The 22,215-nt window shown below is 40.6% G+C and overlaps 2 protein-coding genes across 2 annotated transcripts; both read left to right on the forward strand.

Moving 5' to 3' along the window:
* LOC115682517 (uncharacterized) lies at positions 1 to 556 on the forward strand. The gene has a single exon (XM_030606759.2). The coding sequence runs from the start codon at positions 62 to 64 to the stop codon at positions 554 to 556; it is 495 nt and encodes a 164-aa protein (XP_030462619.1). The 5' UTR covers positions 1 to 61.
* Positions 557 to 13,070: 12,514 nt separating this feature from the next.
* On the forward strand, positions 13,071 to 20,251 carry LOC115682516 (uncharacterized). Its single transcript, XM_030606757.2, has 3 exons — positions 13,071 to 13,187; positions 14,471 to 16,316; positions 18,131 to 20,251. Exons 1-3 carry the CDS (start codon positions 13,138 to 13,140, stop codon positions 20,228 to 20,230), a joined length of 3,996 nt encoding a protein of 1,331 aa, XP_030462617.1. The 5' UTR covers positions 13,071 to 13,137; the 3' UTR covers positions 20,231 to 20,251.
* Positions 20,252 to 22,215: the final 1,964 nt, after the last annotated feature.

Below are 22,215 nucleotides of genomic sequence, written 5' to 3' on the forward strand. Positions count from 1 at the left end.
TCTTCTTATTGCTCACTTCAAAGTAGAAAAATTAAACTTCCTTTTCCACACTTCTTTGGCTATGGCTGATCTCCAAGTCATATCAAAATTCGCGATCATCTTCTCCTTCATCGCGTTCCATGCAATTCTAACTTCCGAGGGAAGGTTGATAAAATCAGCATGGAAGGACGAACTCCGTGCAATAAATAATGACCAAATGCACGAACAAGCATCACAATTTCTCACTCCGAGTCAGTCTCCTACGAACGATGATCATTCTGATGCGGGGAAGGAGACGGTTTCTTCCCCAACGGCACGTGATCAGGCGGCCGATTTGGGTGAGTCAGAGGCAGTGTACAAGGATGATTTCCGCCCCACAACCCCTGGGAGCAGCCCTGGAGTGGGCCATTCCTTCGTAGGCTCAAAGAAGGGAGGTGTTCAACTGTCAGCTCCGAGCGGCGATGAGGAGAGGCTAACCGTTACGGAGGTACTAGGTGATTTCCGACCCACTGGACCGGGTCACAGCCCTGGTGTCGGCCATGTATTTGAAAGCAAGTATGATGAACCAAAAGCCTAGATGCGACAAAATAGAAAGTCGGAGTTGTGTCATGTGAGTCCTGTCAATTCTGGTTCAGTTAGGTCTCATGTCCCAAAATGTCATTCTTCAGTGCCCCTGGAAATGGTCCTGCTTGGTGTTTATAATATTATCTGTCAATTTAGAATTGAACTATGTAATTATTTAGTGAAGAATAACGAGGTTTCCTTAGAAACCAACTGCTAATTATTCCGAAAATGTGCATCAGTTATGATATGCGTTACATGCTGTATGAGATTCCAGTTTTCCGTTGTCCTACTTTCTTCTCAATCTTTCCCAATGTCATACATGTTGTGGCCAGGAAAAGTACGAGGTCAGTAATTTCTTTTTGGCATATTTAGATCTTAAATGGGAAACAAACGCACAAATGATGGGCAGAGATACAACATAAAATTTGCTAAACCTCGTACAGAAAAACGACAGGACGTGAATGTATCCAAATCAAGTTGGTGATAACAAACAGAAAAACAGGCAAGATGATAGTGACAATGCTTTATTTGAACTTTTGAGCAATGCCCTGACCATTAAGTGTAATCTCTCCACGTACGAAAGCAAACCCAGAAGATAGGTTTCAACCTCAAACTTAGACCGATAAATTCCATAAAAAGCCCATGTGTTTTGTCAAGTGGTAAGGATGGAGTGCTGTTTCTTCTTCAGAAATAAGTGATCTTATCAATGTTTCACATTTCTATATGATCATCGCTATTTACTCAAAGGCACCACCTCTCGCTGGTTATAGGTACGGTTTCGTTTGCTAATTGTGCATGTCATTTGCATACATAGTTGGCCGATAACCTACTCGCCATTGATGTGGGCTCGTTTCATGCTTATATATTGTCTAACCTTGTTATTTTTTTCTATCTAAAATAAATAGAAATATGTCGACTCGTATTAGTCTGAGGATAGTCTCATTCAAGTCGTGTCATTTCATATTCTTCTCCATAGATCTGTCCAATAATGTATTACACGAACGTCATAGCTGATGAATTTACAAACATTTGAATTGAGCAAAACTTAAAAGCTAGGCCAAAAATAAGAGTTCGTGCACTATTTAGCAAATGATGCCCGTAAGAACGATCCAAGAAAACTCAGTTCAGATGCTACATTATTGCCAAACCGATAAACCCATGCTGCGGGAGTTGTTTTCTTCTTTTGGCCTAGTTTCTGCATTAGTTTGGCTCATTTGATGTTAATTGTTAGTATTTAGGCTTTCATTTCCTTTTTAGGGTTATTTCGAAATCTTTAGGGTTTTAGGGGCATTACGATTTTTTATAGTTTTGTAAAAAATTTACTCAAGGAGTGGTTGATTTGAATCTAATTATGTGCATGTGTTTGTGCTTGCAAGCTTCTTGTTAGCGAACCATCAAATTTGTGCTATTTCTTACATCGCATCATCAACAATGTTAAAGACTTACCTCCCGCAGTCCCGACAAGGCGACCGAATAATTTTATTCTATGTGACATGCTAAACAACTTATGAAGCAACTATGAACGAAAGCAACTCTGTAAAAGCCCAATCTAGTTGTGGATGGTGTAGTTAACGGAATCAATCAAAGTGCAGCAGAGGAAACTGCATGAGAATCTGAGATTTTTTTGTGGAATCTAATATGAGTCTAGCAGATATCCTTTAAATGTGATTATATGGCTTAATCCAGTAGAATTAGTCTACAAAATGCTAGCTCTCATTGAAGGAACTCGATGCTTTCGACTATGCAGTGGGAAAACGATCTGCCCAGATGTACCCTGAGCAACTTTATGGGGTGCTGAATAGGCATTAATGATGTCGAAAAGTTTCCTTTTTTAGGGGCTAATGGACAACTTATTATTAGCACCTTTACTCGGAAAAAAGTCGGCACATTTGATGGAGACCTCCAACAGTGGACAAAAGGAGTTGCACGATTTAGAAAGTTGCCGACCGAGCGCTTTTGTAATTAATTTCTCTAGGCAAATGAAGTGACAGATTTTCAGCAGAATATACCAAGTAACATCTCACACATGGAACCCAATATTAATGTTTTTTTTATCCGTTTTGCCCCCTTTCCACTTTTGCACTTTGGCTTTTGCTTTGTATTTTAGAATAGTTTACACAATTATATGGCTTGGCATTGAACATCTTGGAACTTTGGATTAACTTGGTCACTGTAGTAAGCCTTTTCTTTGCCATTAATTTGTTGGGGGAAAAATTAGATAAGCTCGTTGTGCAGAGATATAATTTTCTTTGCATGCGATTGGGGTTTAATTAAAGAGAATGGGTTGCGATAATAACTTTTAAAAAATGTTCGATTGAGCTCATTTTTTAATTGGCAATTCTTCTTTGATGAGTTAAAAGGGTGTGTATTCAAAATAGTAGTTAGTGAACTCGATACACTTATATCCCTGAACTCAAATTGAACACCGAAGCAACAGTTGTTTTTTCTTATCTATTGGGCTAGATTAATTTAAATCACGAGTAGCTTGACTCGCCTAGTAACACTCAATAGATTTTCTCCTTCCGATGAAAATATGAAGAATAACAAATTTTCTCATTTTCCAAACTTTTTTGGTCAAATAGATCAACAAGTTCCACTTTGGGCCTTCTAGTTGGCTAAAAATTCGAAAGCCCTAAAAGTGAACGGGCTGGGCCCAAAATAGAAATTTGACTTCTTTTCTAGATGAATTGCCAATTTGATATTAAAAATTTGACAATGAACCCTCTATCTCAATTATTAGGGTTTGCCTTTCTTTCTTTAGTCAATCCCTTTAGTAGTAAAATTCAAGATTATAAATTGTACTTAGATGCATTTGTTTTAAGAAAAACTCCATGATAAAGAAAAATATTTTTCAGAAAATCATTTTTCAGGAAAAATAGTTAGTTTTCACTTGTTTGGTGTCGTCTCCTTCGTTGTCGTAATGCCTACGAAATAGTCGTGTGGTTTGCGGAGAAGATGATTGACTCAGGAAAGTGTTTGATTTAGGGATTCACTTTCTTAATTTTAGGAAAAATTCCAAATAAGGATCCGAAGTATTCTCATTTTCTCAAATAGGGGCTTGAAGTGAACTATGTATAAAATAAAAACCCGAAGTGCCATCATTTTCTCAAATAAGGGCCTGAAGTGAATATTGTCTCAAATAAAGGTCTGAAGTTGCCATCTTAGTCTCAAAAAAGGGCCTCACCTCACCAAAGTTAAGGGCATTTTCGTCTTTTAAAATTTTTATTTTTTGATTTTTTTTTGCTTTTCAGTTTTTTCCACAAAAAACAAACTCAAAAATGAAAAAAAAAAAAAACAAGGGGGAGGCCAGCACCGCCTATGGCCACTGCCCCATTGCTGGTGGGGCGGCGGTGATGGCCGGCAACCCTCGCTGACCAGAGGCCTAAGGCCCGGCGACCCTCGCCCAGACCGGGGCGAGGTCCGGCGACCCTTGTCTAGACCGGGGCGACGTCCGGTGAACCTCGCCCAGATCTGGGAGAGGGCCGCCGCCCTCTCCTGGCTTTGGCGAGGGCTAGCAGGCCCCTCGCCAGCCCTTACTGAGGCGCCGGCGACCCCGCCGGCCATCGTCACCGCCCCCCGGTGATGGGGCGGCGACTATAGGTGGGAAGGGCTGGCTGTCAGCCCTGCCCCTTGTTTTTCTTTTTTTTGTTAATTTTTTTAAAATTTTAAATCCAATTTAACTAAAATTTATGTTAAAATTATTTTTGGACGAAAATGCCCTTGGCCAGCCGGAAAATTTAGCTGGCCGGCGAACTAGTGGGGTGAGGCCTCTATTTGAAACTATTATAGCCACTTCAGGTCCTTATTTGAAAACATAATCTACTTCCTGCCCTTATTTGCCACAAAGTCCACTTCAGACCCTTATTTGAGAAAATGAGAGCACTTCGAATCCTTATTTGAAATTTTCCCTTAATTTTATGCGTGAATATTTTTGTTGAGCAGGAAGTGTTTTTGGTCGCTAGTCATTTACAGGGAACCAAACAGGTGAAAGTTTGGAAAAATAATTTCCAAAAAATACTTTCATTCAAATAAACACACCCTTAGAAGACATTTGAAAGTCCACCCATTTATGTTTTGAAAAAAATCCTCTAATAATGTTCATCTTCAAAGTGGAAGAGGACTAAAAAAAATTCATGGATAAAATAAATCAGGACCATATCAATAGTTTTTTTGTTTTTTTATAATAAGCACCATTTGATAGTTTAATAATCAATGCACTGAGTAGCCAATCATTTAGACCATGAAATATAATAACATATGCACCTCTTTCCATCCTTAGGAATAATATTCACAAATATCTCACTCAAGTGGGAATCCTGAATGGTTTTCTCAAGGGTGCCTGGCTTCCCAATAAGTCATGATTGATTCTCTTTGGAGAATCTGATAAACCCATCAAGACATTACGAAACACATTATTTAAGGTGTTATTTGGAGAGCATAACCTCACCAAGATGGTCAAACGTTCGGTACCGAGTGGTCCCTAGCAATCAAAATCTTTATCTCTGAAATGTCGAGAGAATTCGAGCGATTTATCTCGCGACGACAGATAACTCTGCCCTACCGACCTACTAAAATTGATTATGCGGTAGTCTGGGGACCTGAAATCGCGATTAAAGCAATTCGAAAACCAAACCACGGTCCTCAATTAGAACTCTTGCGGGCCACCAATTAAATCTTATGGTAAGTAGTCAACAACATTTGGTAGAAAGCAAGAACAAGAATAGAGAGAACATCCATGTCCTAACACCACAATGTTCCACTTCCATCACACAACACAACCATCGGGGGACATCAGTAGACTAAGTACTTGCTAATCAAGAGGTGTTTTTTCTTAATGTTTTTCAAATCCAGAGGATCTGGAAGGAATCATCCCAGCTACACCCCAACTGGATTCCAAACCCTCTTTATGTTTTCTTCGTGTGACCATGTGCGCTCCGTTATATGAACTTACATCCACTATAAAATGGGAAATTTTTTGCATATTAAATAAGGACCACGTGAGTAACAAGATTTCATCAAAATATTTATCTGATAATTAAATTTCAACACTAGTCCATATATATTTAGGCTCGGCCTCGCGTGACTCGATCGACTCAGGGACCCTGGATCCTAAGCTCGGGACCTCCAAGGCCGGGTTTGGGTCCCCGGCGGCAGGGGCTTGGGTCCCCGAGGACTCGCCCGGGTCTCTCAAGGTTGGGCCTAAAACTCTATTTGCCAGTGTTCAAGTCCCCGGTGGCTATTTCCATGTTTCTAGCGCTCGAGACATTGGTAGCAAGGCCTAGGACCCACGAGGTAAAGCCTAGGTCCTTGGCGGGTTGGCCTCAGAGCTTGGGTTCTGGTCCTCTAGGCCAAGCCTAGGATCCCAGAGCTCGAGCTCAAGTCCTCGGCACCCAAATCCGGCATATGGGATTGTATTTGAAACTTTTCTCAAATGTATGTTTCATAATTTTCTCATAAGGCGCGATGGAGGATGGCTTCCATATTATTTACAAAGTACAGTAAATTCATAGGAAATTTTCCTTGAAAATAAATTCCCTTGAAAATACTTTCTAGCAAGGTTCATTATCTGTGAAACAAACAGAGCTTGAATGTCATAATTTTTTAACTTAATTGGTTAAATTACTTCGGCGACTTATCACCGATGAGAATCCCCAGTAACATTGTTTTAACAATAAATGCATTTTACGCGGCTTTTGAAAAACATAATTGATCCGGCTTGGCAAAGTATCGAGAAATTATGCAAACCAACATTGTTGCTCAGCCCAAAAGGTTGACGCTTCCTTGCAATTGGAACCATTTTTGGGGGCAAGATTTGGCTCAAACGACGTCATCTTGAACGTAGTTTAAGTGCAAATTTCTTCAAGCCACATCGGATTTATTGTTAAACTAATGCTACATAGGATGTTTAGGCAAGCCAAATTGCCGATGACGCCTAAATGAACTTATTTCAAAAGTTGTGATACCTAAACGATCATTTAAAAAAATTTAACACTAGAGTAAGCGCTACACGATAATTTTAACACCAACGCCGTCATTTTGTCTCTATTAGCGATCTAAGCCCCACAATGAAATAGACATCGCATCTCATGAAATGGGAACGGCAAGTAGGACTCGAGCGGACCAAGGAGTGGCCCATTGCCCTAACTGTGGCAATCAATTTTGCTTGACCAAAACGCCTCATGGTCCACATTTGCCATTGGTTTGGACAAGTTGTCCCGCAATGACTCCCTAACAATTTCAATACGATCCTTTTGGAATCGCAACAACAGAGGACTCGAAGCCGAATTACCTCGAGACTCGTCTCTAAAAAGGGTGTTTACAGCACGGCCCGCTTGAGATAATCACATCACGGGCCCTAAAACTCGCGACGAATATCCTAAGTTTAGAAGGCGATTAGAACCCTTGATCGTACTTTAGAATTGGGAATGAACGGGATGGTTGTGAGGTGTGTGAATCACACACGACCGGGGGCAGTGGAGCCAGCTACGCCGAACCAAAGAAAACGGCAATGGTCCCTGTCTCATTAGTCAATGGGTCACGGTATTCGACCTGGTGGTTCAGCGCGTGTGCTCGGTTCATTTCTTCGCTTTCGCTTTCGCTTGCACTTTTCGATCCTCGTGACCTTTTTTCTTTCGTGGGGGGGCGAGGGGATACTGGGCATTAAAATGTTTTCAAAGTGCACCAATGAGTGATTATCATCCGTAAAATTTACCGAAGTTAAAAGTCAAAAAGCATGAACTTTAACTCTCTAGGATGAAAACAATCCCCGCTTTTCAAGCAACCAAATAAAGAGGCATGACTCTCCTCCGGTCCAGGGATATAAATATCTGCGAATTTATACTCCCGAGACAAAAGTAACCTCACCTTTCAAATGACCCAACAAAAAGGAGCATGAACCCTCCTTACACGATGTGTAAAGGTATCCCGAAGTGACCGTTCCGCTTTGACCATAATCGATTGATTCGAAATCGATGATTGGAAATCCTAATTTTGCAAACTCGAAACATTGATTGTACTTCACGAGCTAGCTCGAAATCGATGATCTAGAATCCTCACTTGCAAGCTCGGTTTGGGGCAAAACCCTAGTCGTTCAATTTGCAAACTCGATTTGGGGATAAACTCGTGTTGTCTCTCTTTTGTCTAAAACGAATGAGCCCCTACATTGTTTTGTTTTATCGTTTGAGTGAGGTTATGATTGTCTCGACGATGGTATAACTTCATGAACATTTTCGTCCCTCGAGCAAAAGATGGTTCTCACGTTATTTTTTTTCGAACTTTTGAAAAGTGGGGTTATTTATGTCAAAAGAGATATAAGTTCGTGCCTCTTTTTTTTTTTTTTTTGCTTGCATTTAGCGCAAAACGCACCCTCTAAGCTCTCGTGGGACTAAATTTAGTACCTGTTAGGCCTTGGCTCAAGCAACGACAAAAATATATGCCATTTTACAAAGGGTTAATATCACAAAAAACTCCAAACTGGTACACTCGTGATAATTTTACCAAAAACTAATTTTCTGATTACCAAAAACCTCAAACTAGTACACCTGCGATAAATTTACCCTCGATTTATTTCCGTTAAATTTTACTATTAAATTGCTTTGTTAAACGACACGCGACAGTTAACTGATGTACAGGTTTTACATTTTACCTTCCGTTTGTCACATGTGTACTAATTTGTGATTTTTTTTGTATTAATCCAATTTAACGGAAACTAACGGATGATAAATTTATCACAAATATACCAGTTTGGGAATTTTCGTGGTATTAAACCCTTTCACAAATTCCCGACAAGGACGAAAAATGTTTAAAAGTTTACTCGAAGACGATAGCACTTTAAAAAATATATATTTATCTATAATAAATTGAGGCACTCAACATTAATTAGAAAGAAATAAAAATTAAAATATTCGAAAAGAAAGGGCCACGCCACCAACCGTACAGAAAAAGCATCAAATTTCCGGGACTTCTCGCGGGAGGGGCAAAACGGTAATTCCGCCGCACCACGTGAACGGTGGCTTCGCTTTTCCCCGAAAAATAAAAAAAATTAAAAAGATTAAAAAAAAAAGGAAACGGGAAAAGCATGAACTAGTGGCCGAAAGGCCAACCACTTGGGTGGGGGAGGGGGCCCCACGCGCCGAAGATCGCGTGGCCCAGGGCGGTCGGAACGGACGGCCCGGATCGCACGGCAGGCGGAAGGGAATCCCGGGAGACGGGGACAGAGCCGTCGGTTTCTTCGAGATCCTCTTTGGCGGCCTCGATGATCGAAAGCCGCCACTCCACATAGATTCTCCCGATAGGCCGACGTGGAAACCCCCGGCCCACGCGCCGAGTCCTCGCGTGGCACCCCCACGCGCTGGTTTCGGAAATGATGTAATAATGTTCCCTTCCTTTTTTTTTTCCCCCTCCTCTTTTTTGTAATAATAATAATTTCGTCTTGTTTTATTAATTAGGGGGTTAATACCACGAAAAACCCTAAACTGGTATACCCATGACAATTTTGCCCCGAACTAAATTTTTTACCACGAAAAACCTCGAACTGATGCACCTGTGATAATTTTACCCTCAGTTTGTTTCCGTTAAATTTTACTGCCAAATTGTTTTGTTAAATGACACGCGGCAGTTGACTGATGTGCCAGTTTTATGTTTTACCCTTCGTTTGCCATAGGTATACCGGTTTGTGATTTTTTGTGATATTAATCTAATTTAACGGAAACCAACAGAGGATAAATTTATCACAAATGTACCAATTTTGGGTTTTTAGTGGTCAAAATAGTAGTTTGGGGTAAAATTATCACAGGTGTACCAGTTTAGGGATTTTTTGTGGTTAAAAAATTAATTTTTGGTAAAATTATCACAAATGTACCAGTTTAGGAATTTTTCGTGGTATTAACCCTTAATTAGGAGGAGGAAAAGGTCAACACGTCACAATATACTTTTTACGTGCTTAACTGTCCCTTTTATAAATTTTTTATTTAATTTTTAGAAATTATAAAGATTACGTGCATGGGGGATTTTATTTAGATGAGTGAATAAAAAGCCGTGTCGAAATTTCATATCGGCCATTTGAAGAAAATTAATTAGGTTCGATACTGGATTCTGCCGATATTGCGACGGGCGAGGAAACGGAAAAAACGTTGCGAGCAATTGATGATTATTGTCCGGCCGTCATTATAATTTTTTACAGCCCTTTGAATGGCTCTTTCGTAGCGGTTCGACACACGGTATATGTATTGACATTTCGGCTAAACTTTTTCCAGGAATTAGGATGGTATTAGTGCCAAGATATGTACGGTGCTCATTGGTATCAAAACTTGTCAAAGTGTCGCCATTTTTTTTATAATAAAAGAACAATCAATGGCTCTCGCGACCAAACTTGCCGGAAAATCTGACCGGCGTCTCGCTTTTGGGTTCCCATAAAAGTCCCCTATGATCTTATATATTTTCTAATTGTAAATCAAATAAGAGGAAAGGTAAAATTGACCAAAGGTAAAGGACAGACAGAAAGGTAAAAAATAAAGGGACTAACTACCTCCTTTCCATTAAGAAAGTGCACTAGGAAAAAAATCACTTCAACTGTCATTATAGTCCAACCAGCCTCATCCTTGCATTCTATGTGAGTATTGCCCTTTTATCTACAGAAATTTATATAAGAATTTGTTCTCTGTTATTGAAGAAATAGTGAAATGTTCATCTAATGTTTTCTCTTTAGATGATTTGCACTAAAGTAATCCTTCACAAAGCTTTTGGGCACTATATTGATCGTTTATAAAGTTTTCGTACTAGTTATTTAAAGTTATGTACCAAACGGGGGACGCATTTAGTTTTCCCCCAAATTGGGAAATTGGGATTGAATTGGCTCTTGAATGTGCCCTAGCAATGCAATCCGATTTCATTAGGGCTCGAGCTCTAGTTTTCTACCTCAAAAACAGAGCAAAGTCCGAGAAGAAGCGATTGGAAAGTTAGGGACAGGAGGTGAAGAAAATTTTCGGTCACTTCCCTCTTCTCGGAGGAAAGCAAATTGATCGTTCTGATTTTGAATGAAATCGATAGAATATTTAAATATTAAATCAAACTTATCAGAAATTATTCGGAGAGATAGAGAGATGTGAATGTGCGCATGAGTTTGCTCTACCTCTTTACTTTTTGAGTCTAACAAAAAAAAAATTAGTAGGAAAGCTATAACATATGCTTTTGTGACTCTTTTATTACTACACATGATTTTTTTATTTTCAAATTGCTAAAGTGACTCGAGCGAGTCTTTACCATTAAAATAACACTGCATTTGGTCATCTGAGTCACTAAAGTGATCGCTTGTTAAGAGCTGAGAAACCCGGGTTTCACGATCAAAGTAAGTACCGTGCAGTAATCTCGACACTCGCACCGTCTTTTCCCCCTTTCTCCTATTACTTTCTATTTGGGTTATCATAATACTTTTAGACATTGTTTCCGAGTCGGGGCCCACTTTCGAAACAAAGTCGAGCCTTAGCGACTAATAGTTTCCTCCCGGCAGCGTTACTCCGATGTCACGTTTTGAAAGTTTGGCCGTTGGTGGAAAACCTAGTCGTGCTTTTCCCAAGTAGCCAGTCGATTATTTCAACCATATAGCTTTGTCAATTCCCATGAGTTCCGACGTGACATGCTCGACGTATTGTTGGCCCCTAAATTTTTACGGACGAGTCGCGAAATTCGCATGTTTTTTCCTTACGAACGAAGGGTATTAATTTCTTCTCGACGAAGTAATTAGTTAGATGCTCCTCCAGTTAGTCCGCTAAACGCTAGTGTTCTAGACCACGTTATTAGGTTCGCAAATGATGGAAAAGAACGACTTAGACAAAAAACTTTGGTGTTGGATGGCGTCAGTACACACGGGTTCTTTCTTTTTGCCGCGGCGACAAAGGTGCTAAACAACAATTGACATATAAAACACACACGCTGCTCGATTGTCCAAATTACCCTCGGTCCATCGACGGCGACGGCGACGACGAGGGCCGCGTGGGGTCGAGGCGACGCGAGCCCTCCAAGGACGAGCCGTGCGGAACGAAAGGATGGGAAACTTTATTCGGCGAAGAACTCGAACTTTGGTGCGCGAGGAAAGCGGCTTCCGGGCCGAGACCTGCCGGAGCCCCGGGGGGCTCCACCGGGCGCCGGGGCCCCTCCTCCTGTGGGGCGGCAATTCGGAGGGCGCGGGAGGGGCAGGACGGACATTTCGCGGGGGACTCAGATATCGCGGCATCCTTCGTCTTGAACGGCGCTTCCCATGCACCAAATGACCAAGCGCCCACAAGGGCCTGTCTCCCTCGCTAAAGTCAAAACGAAATCAAAATATTAATAAGAAAAAAGCGAAAAAAAAAAACACCCAAAAAATACGAAAATGAAAATGAAAATTTGATTATTTTTTTTTTAAAGCGAAGGTAGGCAAAAAGGCAAGTGGCACCAAAAGTCCAACCTCTCCTCCCAAAGCCCCGCCTTGGTGACAGTACTCGTGCAATTCCAATTTTGCCCATCAACCATGGCCCCTCCCCCCCTTTATAGTTTGCTCAAAAGTATATTTCCAAAACATTAGCCTATGGGAGAAGGCTATATATATATATACATATGCCTAGTTTAATCTTATGTGGAAAAAATAATAAAGGAAAGGGTTAGCAAGACAAAATTGCCATGTTGATTGCCCTCCAAGTTGTACCATAATTACAAAAAATTGGCCAGAGCTAAAGCTTGTCCATGACTCGGGAGACCTCGCGAGGAGACCTGATACTGTGTTCGTCATGTTTTCGCTTCCAATGCACTGATTGCACCGATCATGAGGATGACAGTGTTTTGGAAACACCGAAAGCACATGTCATCGCGGAGGGAAAAGACAAGCGAGTTCATTTTCGGTACGTCGCAATAAGCGGTAAGAAACGGCATCGGCTCAGTTTCACAATTCGGACATATTCGGTCATATCGCGAAAAATAAAAAAGCGTCGGATTCGAGCGCAGGTCCTTGTCCAGGAGATTTATAGATTCAGGAGCCGAAAACCATGGAAATCGAAACTTAAAACACGTTTGCCGGGGGCACTATTCCATGAAAAAAGATTCTAACTTCTTATGCATCATTTGTCAAAGTGCGAACCTTTACAAATCCACAATCACCATCACAAAAAACCCTTCCCTCCACCCCCATCCTCTCGTCTTCTTCCTCCTCCTTGCGCCTGCTGCTCTGCTACTAGCAAAAACCACCAAAAACCAAAGGGAGCTTTGGAAAGCTCCAGGACTGGTCCCAGCCTCGTGAATACCTCCGCGGTGGAGGGGCAAAGCAGGTCTTTCCTTCTTTGTTTTCAACGTTCCCCCACTCTCTCTCTACCTTTCTCCTTCTCTCTCTCTCTCTCTACTGTTGTCATGTTGTCTCTCTCTCTCTCGCTCTCTCTCTCCCGTGGAGGCCATTCATCATCGGAGCAGCTTCTTTTGATGCTGCTGTTGTTTTATCAGGTGGTGTGCCTGCTTGTGTTCTAAGCATTTCCCTCCTCCCTTTTCTTTATTTTTTTCTCCTCCAGAAATCCGAGGAAGGATAAGAAGGATCCGCAAAACCCCTACACGGGGAAGACCACTCCTCCGCTCATGGACGCTGAAACCCTACCCGTCAGCAGCCGCCCCATGTCCCGTCTCCGGTAAGAAGCTCCCTCTCGCGTCCTTCCTTCTTCGCCCGCCACCCCACGACTCTCTCTCTCGCTCTTTCTTTCTCGCTCGAGCTCCGTCGTGTGGCGATAGCGAGTTCTTGTTTTTCATTTTGTCCCTCTGTTTCTTTTCGTTTCTTTCTTTGCGCGAGGATAAGATCGGTTTTTGCTTGCGTATGTGTCCGTCTGCCTTCTGGGTTTTCTTCCAGCATGCTCGGTTCTCGCTTTTCTGTGTTGTTCTTTGGGCTGTATGGTGAAGGGACGTCGACTCGGCCGATCTTTTTTGGGTTTTGCTTATCCGTTTCTTGGCCGGCGGGCGGTCGGGATTGATTGGGTTGCTTGCCTGCTTGCCGATCGTTCCCATGAATGCGAGGTTGAATGTCTGCGTGCGCAAAAATAGCTGATTTTCTTTTGGCTGCCCGCTTTTGTTTTTTACAGGGGAAATGGTTTCTTTTTCTTTCCTTCCTTTCTTTGACTTTCCTTGTCTTTCTCATCGGTTTCTGTCGTTTGTTAGGTAAAGGTTAGTTACTAGGACGAGTCGCGTTTTCGATTTCGGAGGTTTTCGCATCAGTTTGATTGTCCGAGCCAAAACTGGTCGTGACGCCGGCGAGCGTCATTTCCGATTTTTTTGGAAAGGGGTTTGATTAGCCGCTTAATCAGTGGTTTAGTCCGTTTTGCGCGAAGTGTTTTAATGATGGGTCCGGTTTAGGGCAGAGAAAAAAAGTAATTTTTAGCGAACAGTTAATTTAATTGATCTTTTGGGAAGTAAACATTTCTTGAAATTGTTTTTTTCAAAAATCTTTCAGTGTTCTGTTTCAGGGTCGTCTGCTGGGTTTTCTTTAAATGCATGGTGATCACATTTAATCAGCTTGTTTTATTTATTTTTTGTCTTTTTAATTTTCAATGGAGTTTAATATTGACGAGACGGTTTCTGAATTAGAGCTGAGCAGCTTGGCAGGGAAAAAAAAGTTACAATTAGAAATAAAAAATGTGTGCTGTCATAGATAATAGTTTTCAGCTTTGATCAGCTTTTAGCCAACATGGTATTCTTCTATGGCAGCCAGACTGGGTTTTTGGATTATTTCTTTGAAAATGTTGATATTCATTTATGGATTGTAGGCTTCCTGACAATTTGGCTTTTTTGTATCCCCTGCTTATTCTTTTCACTTGTCTTACTTTGTTTCGAATTTTCATGGTGCCTGTTCTTTTTTATTTTGGTATAGTTTCCGATCCAATGCGATTCTATTAGAATTTATCTGTGGCGTTGCTTTATCCAGGGGACCTTTTCGCTTAACCAAGGCATCATTTGTCATTGGGTTTCTATCATGCATCTTCTTCTCCTTTGTTGCGTGTGTGCATTGCTTTGAGGTCGGGATGCAAGAATCTGTGGAAGAAGACAATGGATGCGGATCCTCTAATGGCAATTATGGTGCCGGCATTCCGAGCGTTATTCTCGGGGAGGTTGATTCAGATTATGCTCCAGATAATTCAAAAGCTCGCATGACCCTTGGCAATGTCTGTAGCAATTCAGAGTTTTTCTGCTTTCCTTCAACACTGCCTGGTTTTTTGTCTGAGAAGTCCAACACTAAGGATACTACTCTGGAAGACTCTTTGATTAGGCCCGATGATCCATTGTTCGTTGGAGTAGGGCCGGGTGAATTTACTCAGTGGGAAAATAACTCCAGCTGGTCATCAGATTATGGTATATCTATATTATCAAACGGAAGGACCATCTCTTGTTCTTTGAACTCTAGGAAGGATGTCAATGAATTCTCATATATTCGGACATCTGGTGCTAATCAACATGATATATCTTCTTGTAGAGCACCTCTGCTTAATCAAGAAAGTGCCAGTTTTAGTCAGGGCAAGAATTCTGAGATGGACAAGTCAGGTTCCTTTGATGGGTTTTTGTCACCCAATATAGAAATATACCCTCCTATACTTGACTGGGGAGAAAAGTACTTGTATGGTCCTTCCATAGCCTTCTTAACAGTGTCAAACAACTGGAGTGACAGCATTTTACATGTCTACCAGCCGTTCAGCACAGATGTGCAGTTCTTCCCTTGCAACTTTACTGAGGCAGTACTAGAACCCGGTGAAGTAGCTTCTCTCTGTTTTGTCTTCTTGCCTAGATGGCAGGGTTTGTCCTCAGCTCATCTGATCGTGCAAACAAATTTTGGAGGTTTTTTGGTGCAGGCCAGAGGCTTTGCGGTCAAGTCTCCATATGGGATTCAGCCGATATTAGGTGTAGATGAATCTTCTGGTGGAAGGTGGAGAAAGAACTTGTCGTTGTTCAACCCTTTCGATGAGAGCCTCTACGTGGAAGAAATAGCCCTATGGTTATCAGTTTCTCTGGGAAATAATTCCCTCCATATGGAAGCGACTTGTATGCAGGAAAACCCCTCAAGCTCTGATGACCCACGTAGTGTTAAAGATTGGTTTCTTGTGAAGAGTAGTCCTATTGATTTGCCAGTGATAGCAATGAGATCTCATAAAAGTTGGGAAATTGGTCCTCGGATTAGCGAGGACATTGTAGAGATAGATTTATCTTTTGGTTCTGTTGGCAAAGTTTTGGGTGCCTTTTGCATGCAGTTAACAAGGTCTTCAAAAGATAGAGCTGACATAATGATGGTACCGATTGAAGCTGAGATAGATGATATGGCGGGAACTCATGATATAGCTGGTCTTCTTTCCATCTCTCTTGAGAGCGTGACATCATCTGATGTCGCTGGAAGTTTTGTTAGCATATCTTTGAGGAATAGCGCTACACATGTTCTTACTGTTACTAAGATCAGTGAAATTGCAAATTCAAAGCTTTTTCAGATCAAGTACATGGATGGCTTGGTACTCTTTCCCGGCACCATTACACAAGTTGCTGTACTTACTTGCAATCACGTATCAGATGAAATTCATTTTACTCATGGGACGTTCGATGTAGACAGAAAATGTAAATTTCTTATACAGACGAATGACTCACAAAGTCAGATTGAAATTCTCTGCCAGGACATTCTACATATCTGCTTGAGACGTGATTCCTTTTCTGGTTACAATCATCAGGTCCATAATACCGATTTTGGAAATAAAAGGACATTATCATTGGAGCACTTGCGAGCAAATGCTGAGGTAAGTAAATTCTGCGCAAAGTTATTCATTCATGAATTATGTATCTGGTCTGTGTTTCCTAGCTGTCGTACAACAGTTCTTAGTTGTGCTATTTGCTTAGCTGTGTGGTCTTGATCTCTAGCATTTGTCTTGTCAATAATCAATGTTTTCTTTTGGGTCAATAATCAATGTGATTATTGCAAAAGTATGCATTTTTTAGAGTTTGCTCTCTATGATGTTATTGATTCAGGGGACATTATTCCACGTTTCATGTAGTTTAGACTTCAAACATTTCCTTGGTCTTTTGAAGACAGTTTGCCGAAAATTCCATTCTTGTCCTAATGCCACGGATAATTATATATTTCATTCATGTTGGTATCTTACTAGGCTTTCTTTACCAGATAAATCTGTAAAAATTCATCGGAAATTTTTTTCAGAATGAGATTGTACGTCCTTTAGTGGATAAACTTTTTCCGGGAACACCCTTACCAAAAAAAAAAAAACTTTTCCGGGAACAAACAACAAATCATAATGATTTTTGTTTCTATTTTCAGCCATTCTTTGATGTCTTGCAATGGATTTATCCCATTTAATCTTAGCAATATAACTTTGTTCTCTGTATCTTTGATTAATTTGGGCTTACTCTTATGAACCAATGAAATATTTGGACTTTGATACATAAATTGCCCATCATTTTTTGATAGACAAATGAACTGGTTCAATAATTAAGATAAGTTGCTAACAAATCTGATGAGAACCTTTAGATAGGAAACCTTCTAAAAGACTTAACTCCTTGGCTCTCATCACCCTAGCACTCGTGAGGTTTGTACAGAATCTACTAAACACACACAGGGATAGATAGAGTGTTGCTGATTTTCTTAACGAAATGTATTCAGTGATACAGAATACTGCTTAGTCCTTTAACACAGGAGTCGTTTAGAATTAATGAACTGTTTGAAGGTTTGTATAACGCATCTTTTCATAAAGCAGTAATCACATGAACTATGGAATATCTAAAGTCATCTTTCATGTTCCTACTATTTGAAAGCTTATGGGAAATGAGTTCTAGTGAAACACATTGGTCTTTACAGTTTTTCCACTCACTTCTACTTGTCCTCCACCTTGCCATTGTCCCATTTCCACATTTGTGAAATGGGAGATTTATTGCATGGTCTCAAATACAAAGAGGACCTGCTGTGTTGTCTGACTCATGTTCTTAATAGGTTTGTTGAGATCTCGACCATAAGTGATTGTTGCTAATAATGATTTTTGTTGTTTAAGGAACTTTGATGAAGGACTGAAATGCATGCAACTGTTTTCCTGCTTGTGTCCATCTTTATGTACCTGAACTTTTACCTATTAACTAATGATCTAATGGAACCAAAAAATAAAGTCAAAACAAGTCAATCTTCTTGTTATAAATTTCTCTCCAGCTTCTCCATGAACAAGAGTTGGATGGTTGTGACTGCTACTCATCAGATTTACCTGGATAGATTATGCTTCGCGATTTAGTATTTTTGATAACCTAAGAGATCTACGTTGTCTGTTGTTCCTGGTATTTATATACTGATTTGCTTGTTCCAGTTCATAAGGAAAAAAAAAAGAATCAATTTTGTGTTCCTTCCTGTAAGTCTATCTCTGGGATAAGGGTCCTCGAGGTCCTGCCTGCCAATTAAAACTTGTTTTATCTAAATGACTTTCTCTGCAAAGAAATAGAATCTACTTCCTCCCTAGTAATGATTTGTCACTGCTTTTTCTGCAAATATAGCACATTATTGGTTATTCCATAACTTCATATCCAATACTAAATTGTTACATCTAATTCATTTCTGAAGGCACTGCAGACAGCAGAATTAGATGAGTTCGTGCTAGTAAACTGGAAATCTCAAGGTACCAATTGTGAGATGTCGGTGCTTGATGACCATGAGGTTTTCTTCCACATTGTTCCTGTTGGGACTCATCTCTCCAAGTGGATCACCGTACATAATCCAAGTCAGCAACCAGTCATTATGCAACTGCTCTTGAACTCCGGAGAAATGATTGATGAGTGCAAGAACCCAATTCAACTTGGGCAGCCTATTTCGTCTAGCATCCTGGTTCATGGTGAATCTGTCAAGCCACTTGCCTGTGGGTTTTCTGTAGCGGAGAGTGCTCTAACAGAAGCTTATGTTCATCCTCAAGGACAGGCATCTTTGGGGCCTTTGATCTTTCATCCATCGGATCGTTGTGAGTGGAGGAGTTCGGTGCTGGTTAGGAACAATCTTTCTGGTGTGGAGTGGTTATCTTTGCGGGGAATCGGGGGGTTGTATTCTCTTGTCTTGCTTGAAAATTCAGAACCCGTTGAAAAATTAGAATTTGACCTTCACTTTTCTGATTCTTTGAACATTGTCAATCAAGATGAGATGACATCCCAAATGCATGATACCGCACATTCATGCCATCAGCCTTTAACCAAGGTAATTTATGCCAAGAATACAGGAGATTTGCCATTGGAGGTTAGAAGGATAAGGGTTTCTGGGACAGACTGTAAGTTGGATGGATTCTTGGTTCACAATTGTACAAATTTTTCTCTGGAACCTGGGGAAGCAAAGAAGCTTCTAATATCTTACAGAAGCAATTTTTTGGCTCCTGTGGAACACCGAGATCTTGAATTGGATTTGGCAACTGGAATTGTGGTTATACCCATGAAAGCCAATATTCCCTTGACCATGCTTGGTTCATGCAAGAAATCTCTGTTCTTGATTCGGGTGAAGAGAATATTTAAGGCGATCCTCCTTGCTGTTCTGTTTGTGTTGGTATTATTTTGCATCTTCCCCCAGATGACGGTCTTTTGTCCGCAGGACAGGCAATGTGTGAGAGGAAAGGATTCCATTACGACGACGCAGAGCAAAGGAAAATCCTCAAGAGTTCACTGTAGTAGAAAAAGTAGTAAACCTTTTGTGTCCACTGAGGAAGATCATTTTCGTAACTTTGTAGTTGCAGATAAACCCTTACTACCGGAGTCCATGGCAGATGCTGATAATCTCCGTGGATGTGAACGAGAACATGAGATTGGTGCACCAGATACAAAGTCAAATGCTCAGGATGTGGGAACACCAGTCATTCGTGCAGAAGCTCGGAAAGAAACGGAACGATCATGTTCGCCATTGAGTTTGGTCGGTGCTGCTGAGAGCTGCAATGTGTCGGAGGAAGTATCGCAGCCTGGTAACCTCAGTGTCCGCATTAGAAAAGACAAAGGAAGAAGGCGAAGAAAGAGAAAGGGTGCTGGTGCAGGGTTAAGTGCCCATTTTGAAGTTTCGAGTAGCCAAAGCGGAAATTCGACGCCTTCATCTCCCCTATCTCCTGCCTCTTCTGTTCCTACACCCAGAAGAATGTGGCCTCTCTCTCCTGATCCTGAAAAATGTATTGAGACCAGGAATCCCCTTTCTCAATGGCCAGACCGATTTAAGGAGAGGCGTCAAGTCTCTGAATCTGTTAAGAAGGAAAACTTTTTGGAACCCGCAGTTTTGGACAAGAAGAGCTTCGCTGTACCTCAGGAGCAGCCTCCAGCACGAGCAAAAACTGCTAGCAAGCCCGTGCTATTGCCTTCTGCGACGTTCCCATGCACCGGGAGACCCACCTCGAGCTTGCGTTGCTCTTCTCATTATCTGGCTTCAACGGCAACTGTTGCCCCGCACGCCCGGGCTCCTGGTTCCCAACTGTGCAGCGAAAAAACCGTCAAGTCAGAGAAAAAGGCGGAATTCGGGAACGAGTTCACATACGACATCTGGGGGGATCATTTCTCCGCTCTTCGTATGGCGGGTCGGTCGACGGGTGACTCGGCCAAGACTTCCAGTGCTGTAAATAGTGACTCTAACAGCTTCTTTGTAAGGGGTCCGCAGACCCTGATGAAGAAATACCAACCAGGATCTCTAAGTTCTCAACAAGGTGGTTAGTGAAATAAATTATGAGTTTAATACGTCTCTCTTCCTTTGCTTAAAATCTGTTTTTGCATTGCATGGCTGAAAGAGAATAGGTAGATTCGACACTCTCGGTGGGGCTAGTTGGTTGGTTGATAGTGTTAGTAAGTCTAACTTACAGGGGGAAGAAATATAAACTCGTTAAATAAGCAATGTGGGATATTTTAACACCCTTCTCACTTGTAATCGGGATTAGGAACAAGACACATAGAATTTGACGAATAGGGATCCGCACAGGTGCAATAAACTTGACTCGATATTATGTTAGAATGTTTAATTCAAAAGCTTAAATTTATAGGTGGAGGGAGATCACATGTTTAGAAGAAGCATATGAATCCCGTACACAAGCTAGATGCTTGCACCGAATTTGAAATATATAGCAATGCGTAATTGCTCATAATTTTTTTGAAATACGACTCATTTTCAAATTTTGAAAGGAAAACTAAAAAGTAGGGGGAAGAAAACACACTTTTAGACTGTAGGGCAAACAGAGGAGGGTGGGAGGAGACCAGGCTAGTGTAAAGAAAAACAAAGGCACAAGCAGCATTGTGAAGTATGTGGTCAGGGAGTAATGTGCAGCTCTTATGATCTAAAGCCCCATGCTTTCAACCTTATTTATATAGGGACAAGCCACACAAAATGAGATTGTGATATCAACATTATTATGATATCTGAGGGGGATAATCTGTAGATATCGTGCAATTATTACGATATCATGTCATCTTTTATGTAATCGGATTTCGCATGGCGCTGTAATAATGATCTTTGCTGATTTGTTCAGTGATTACCTTCCTTATTTGATTCATTCATTGTAAACTTTGGGTCAAAAGACCCCCATTAAGGTAAACATATCATGAAGTAACTACTTTAAGTGGAGTTGTATAGTATGGCTCATGCAACACATTCTTTACATATCATGCGTGCGAGCTCTCCCATGCAATTGTTTTGTTTGCAATACATACCATCGAAAGTTCTCATGATCCTTTGCGCAAAGGATAGTGGGAATTCTAAGGAAATAAAAAATAATGGAAGTAAAAGAGTGTTATTTTAAAAAGAATACGATAAAATCTGAAAAAAGATACCAGAAATGTATTATTGAACGAGTACGAATACGGGCTAGATCGAGCTGTGGAGTAATGCGTGTATCTACTTCGATGGATGAAATTGTCTTTCTTTCTATGCGGCTATTTTTCGTTACAACCAAGCAAAAAAAATAAAAATAAAAAATCTCCATTCTATTCTATTGCTGAAATTTCGAAACAAAAAGATTGAAATCCCCCATTTTAAGTTCCATTTTAATCAATTCCTCTCTATTATATTTCATTCCATCGTACAACATACAATATAGATGATAGCTTCGATAATGTAAAATTGCTTGATGATCCAAATTGAAAGTAAAAGTGGCAAAATAGGACCACAGTCCACTTTTTAACTCAAGTTTAGTTAGTGGGCCACATAATACACGAATCACCTAAATTCTCAATTACATGTTGAAGTAGGTCTAAAAAATAAAGTACAACTACCTGCGGGTCTTGATGGGTGTGTGTAAAAGTTAGATCCTTTCTAAATTTGCTTTTGTTTTTTTCTAATATATTAAAATTTTGGGATAAGTGCATTGAAAGTCCTAAAACTTGTCATCAAAGTGCAATTGAGTCATAAAACTTTCAAAAAGTGCAATTAAGTCCTAAAACTTGTCACAAAGTGCAATTGAGTCCTAAAACTTTCAAAAAGTGCAATTAAGTCATAAAACTTGTCACAAAGTGCAATTGAGTTCTAAAACTTTCAAAAAGTGCAATCAAGTCTTAAACTTGTCAAGATAATCCCATTAAGTTCTTCTTTTGATTGCATTTTTTAAAAGTTTTAGGACTCAATTATACTTTCGCAACAAGTTTTAGGACTCGATTGCATTTTTTGAAAGTTTTAGGACTTGATTGCACTTTTGTGACAAGTTTTAGGACTTT

The sequence above is a fragment of the Syzygium oleosum genome, unplaced genomic scaffold (assembly GCF_021117445.2).
Source record: "Syzygium oleosum isolate NSW1041296 unplaced genomic scaffold, Sole_v2.1 Sole_v2.01, whole genome shotgun sequence".
In the NCBI taxonomy this organism is placed as follows: Eukaryota; Viridiplantae; Streptophyta; class Magnoliopsida; order Myrtales; family Myrtaceae; genus Syzygium; species Syzygium oleosum.

Bases quoted from the DNA above. Each gene is read 5' to 3' on its own strand.
- LOC115682516 (XM_030606757.2), top strand. From the start codon at position 13,138: ATGGACGCTGAAACCCTACCCGTCAGCAGCCGCCCCATGTCCCGTCTC. The intron at 13,188-14,470 runs GTAAGAAGCTCC...TGCTTTATCCAG, and splicing joins CGCCCCATGTCCCGTCTCCG to GGGACCTTTTCGCTTAACCA. The intron at 16,317-18,130 runs GTAAGTAAATTC...TCATTTCTGAAG, and splicing joins ACTTGCGAGCAAATGCTGAG to GCACTGCAGACAGCAGAATT.
- LOC115682517 (XM_030606759.2), top strand. From the start codon at position 62: ATGGCTGATCTCCAAGTCATATCAAAATTCGCGATCATCTTCTCCTTC.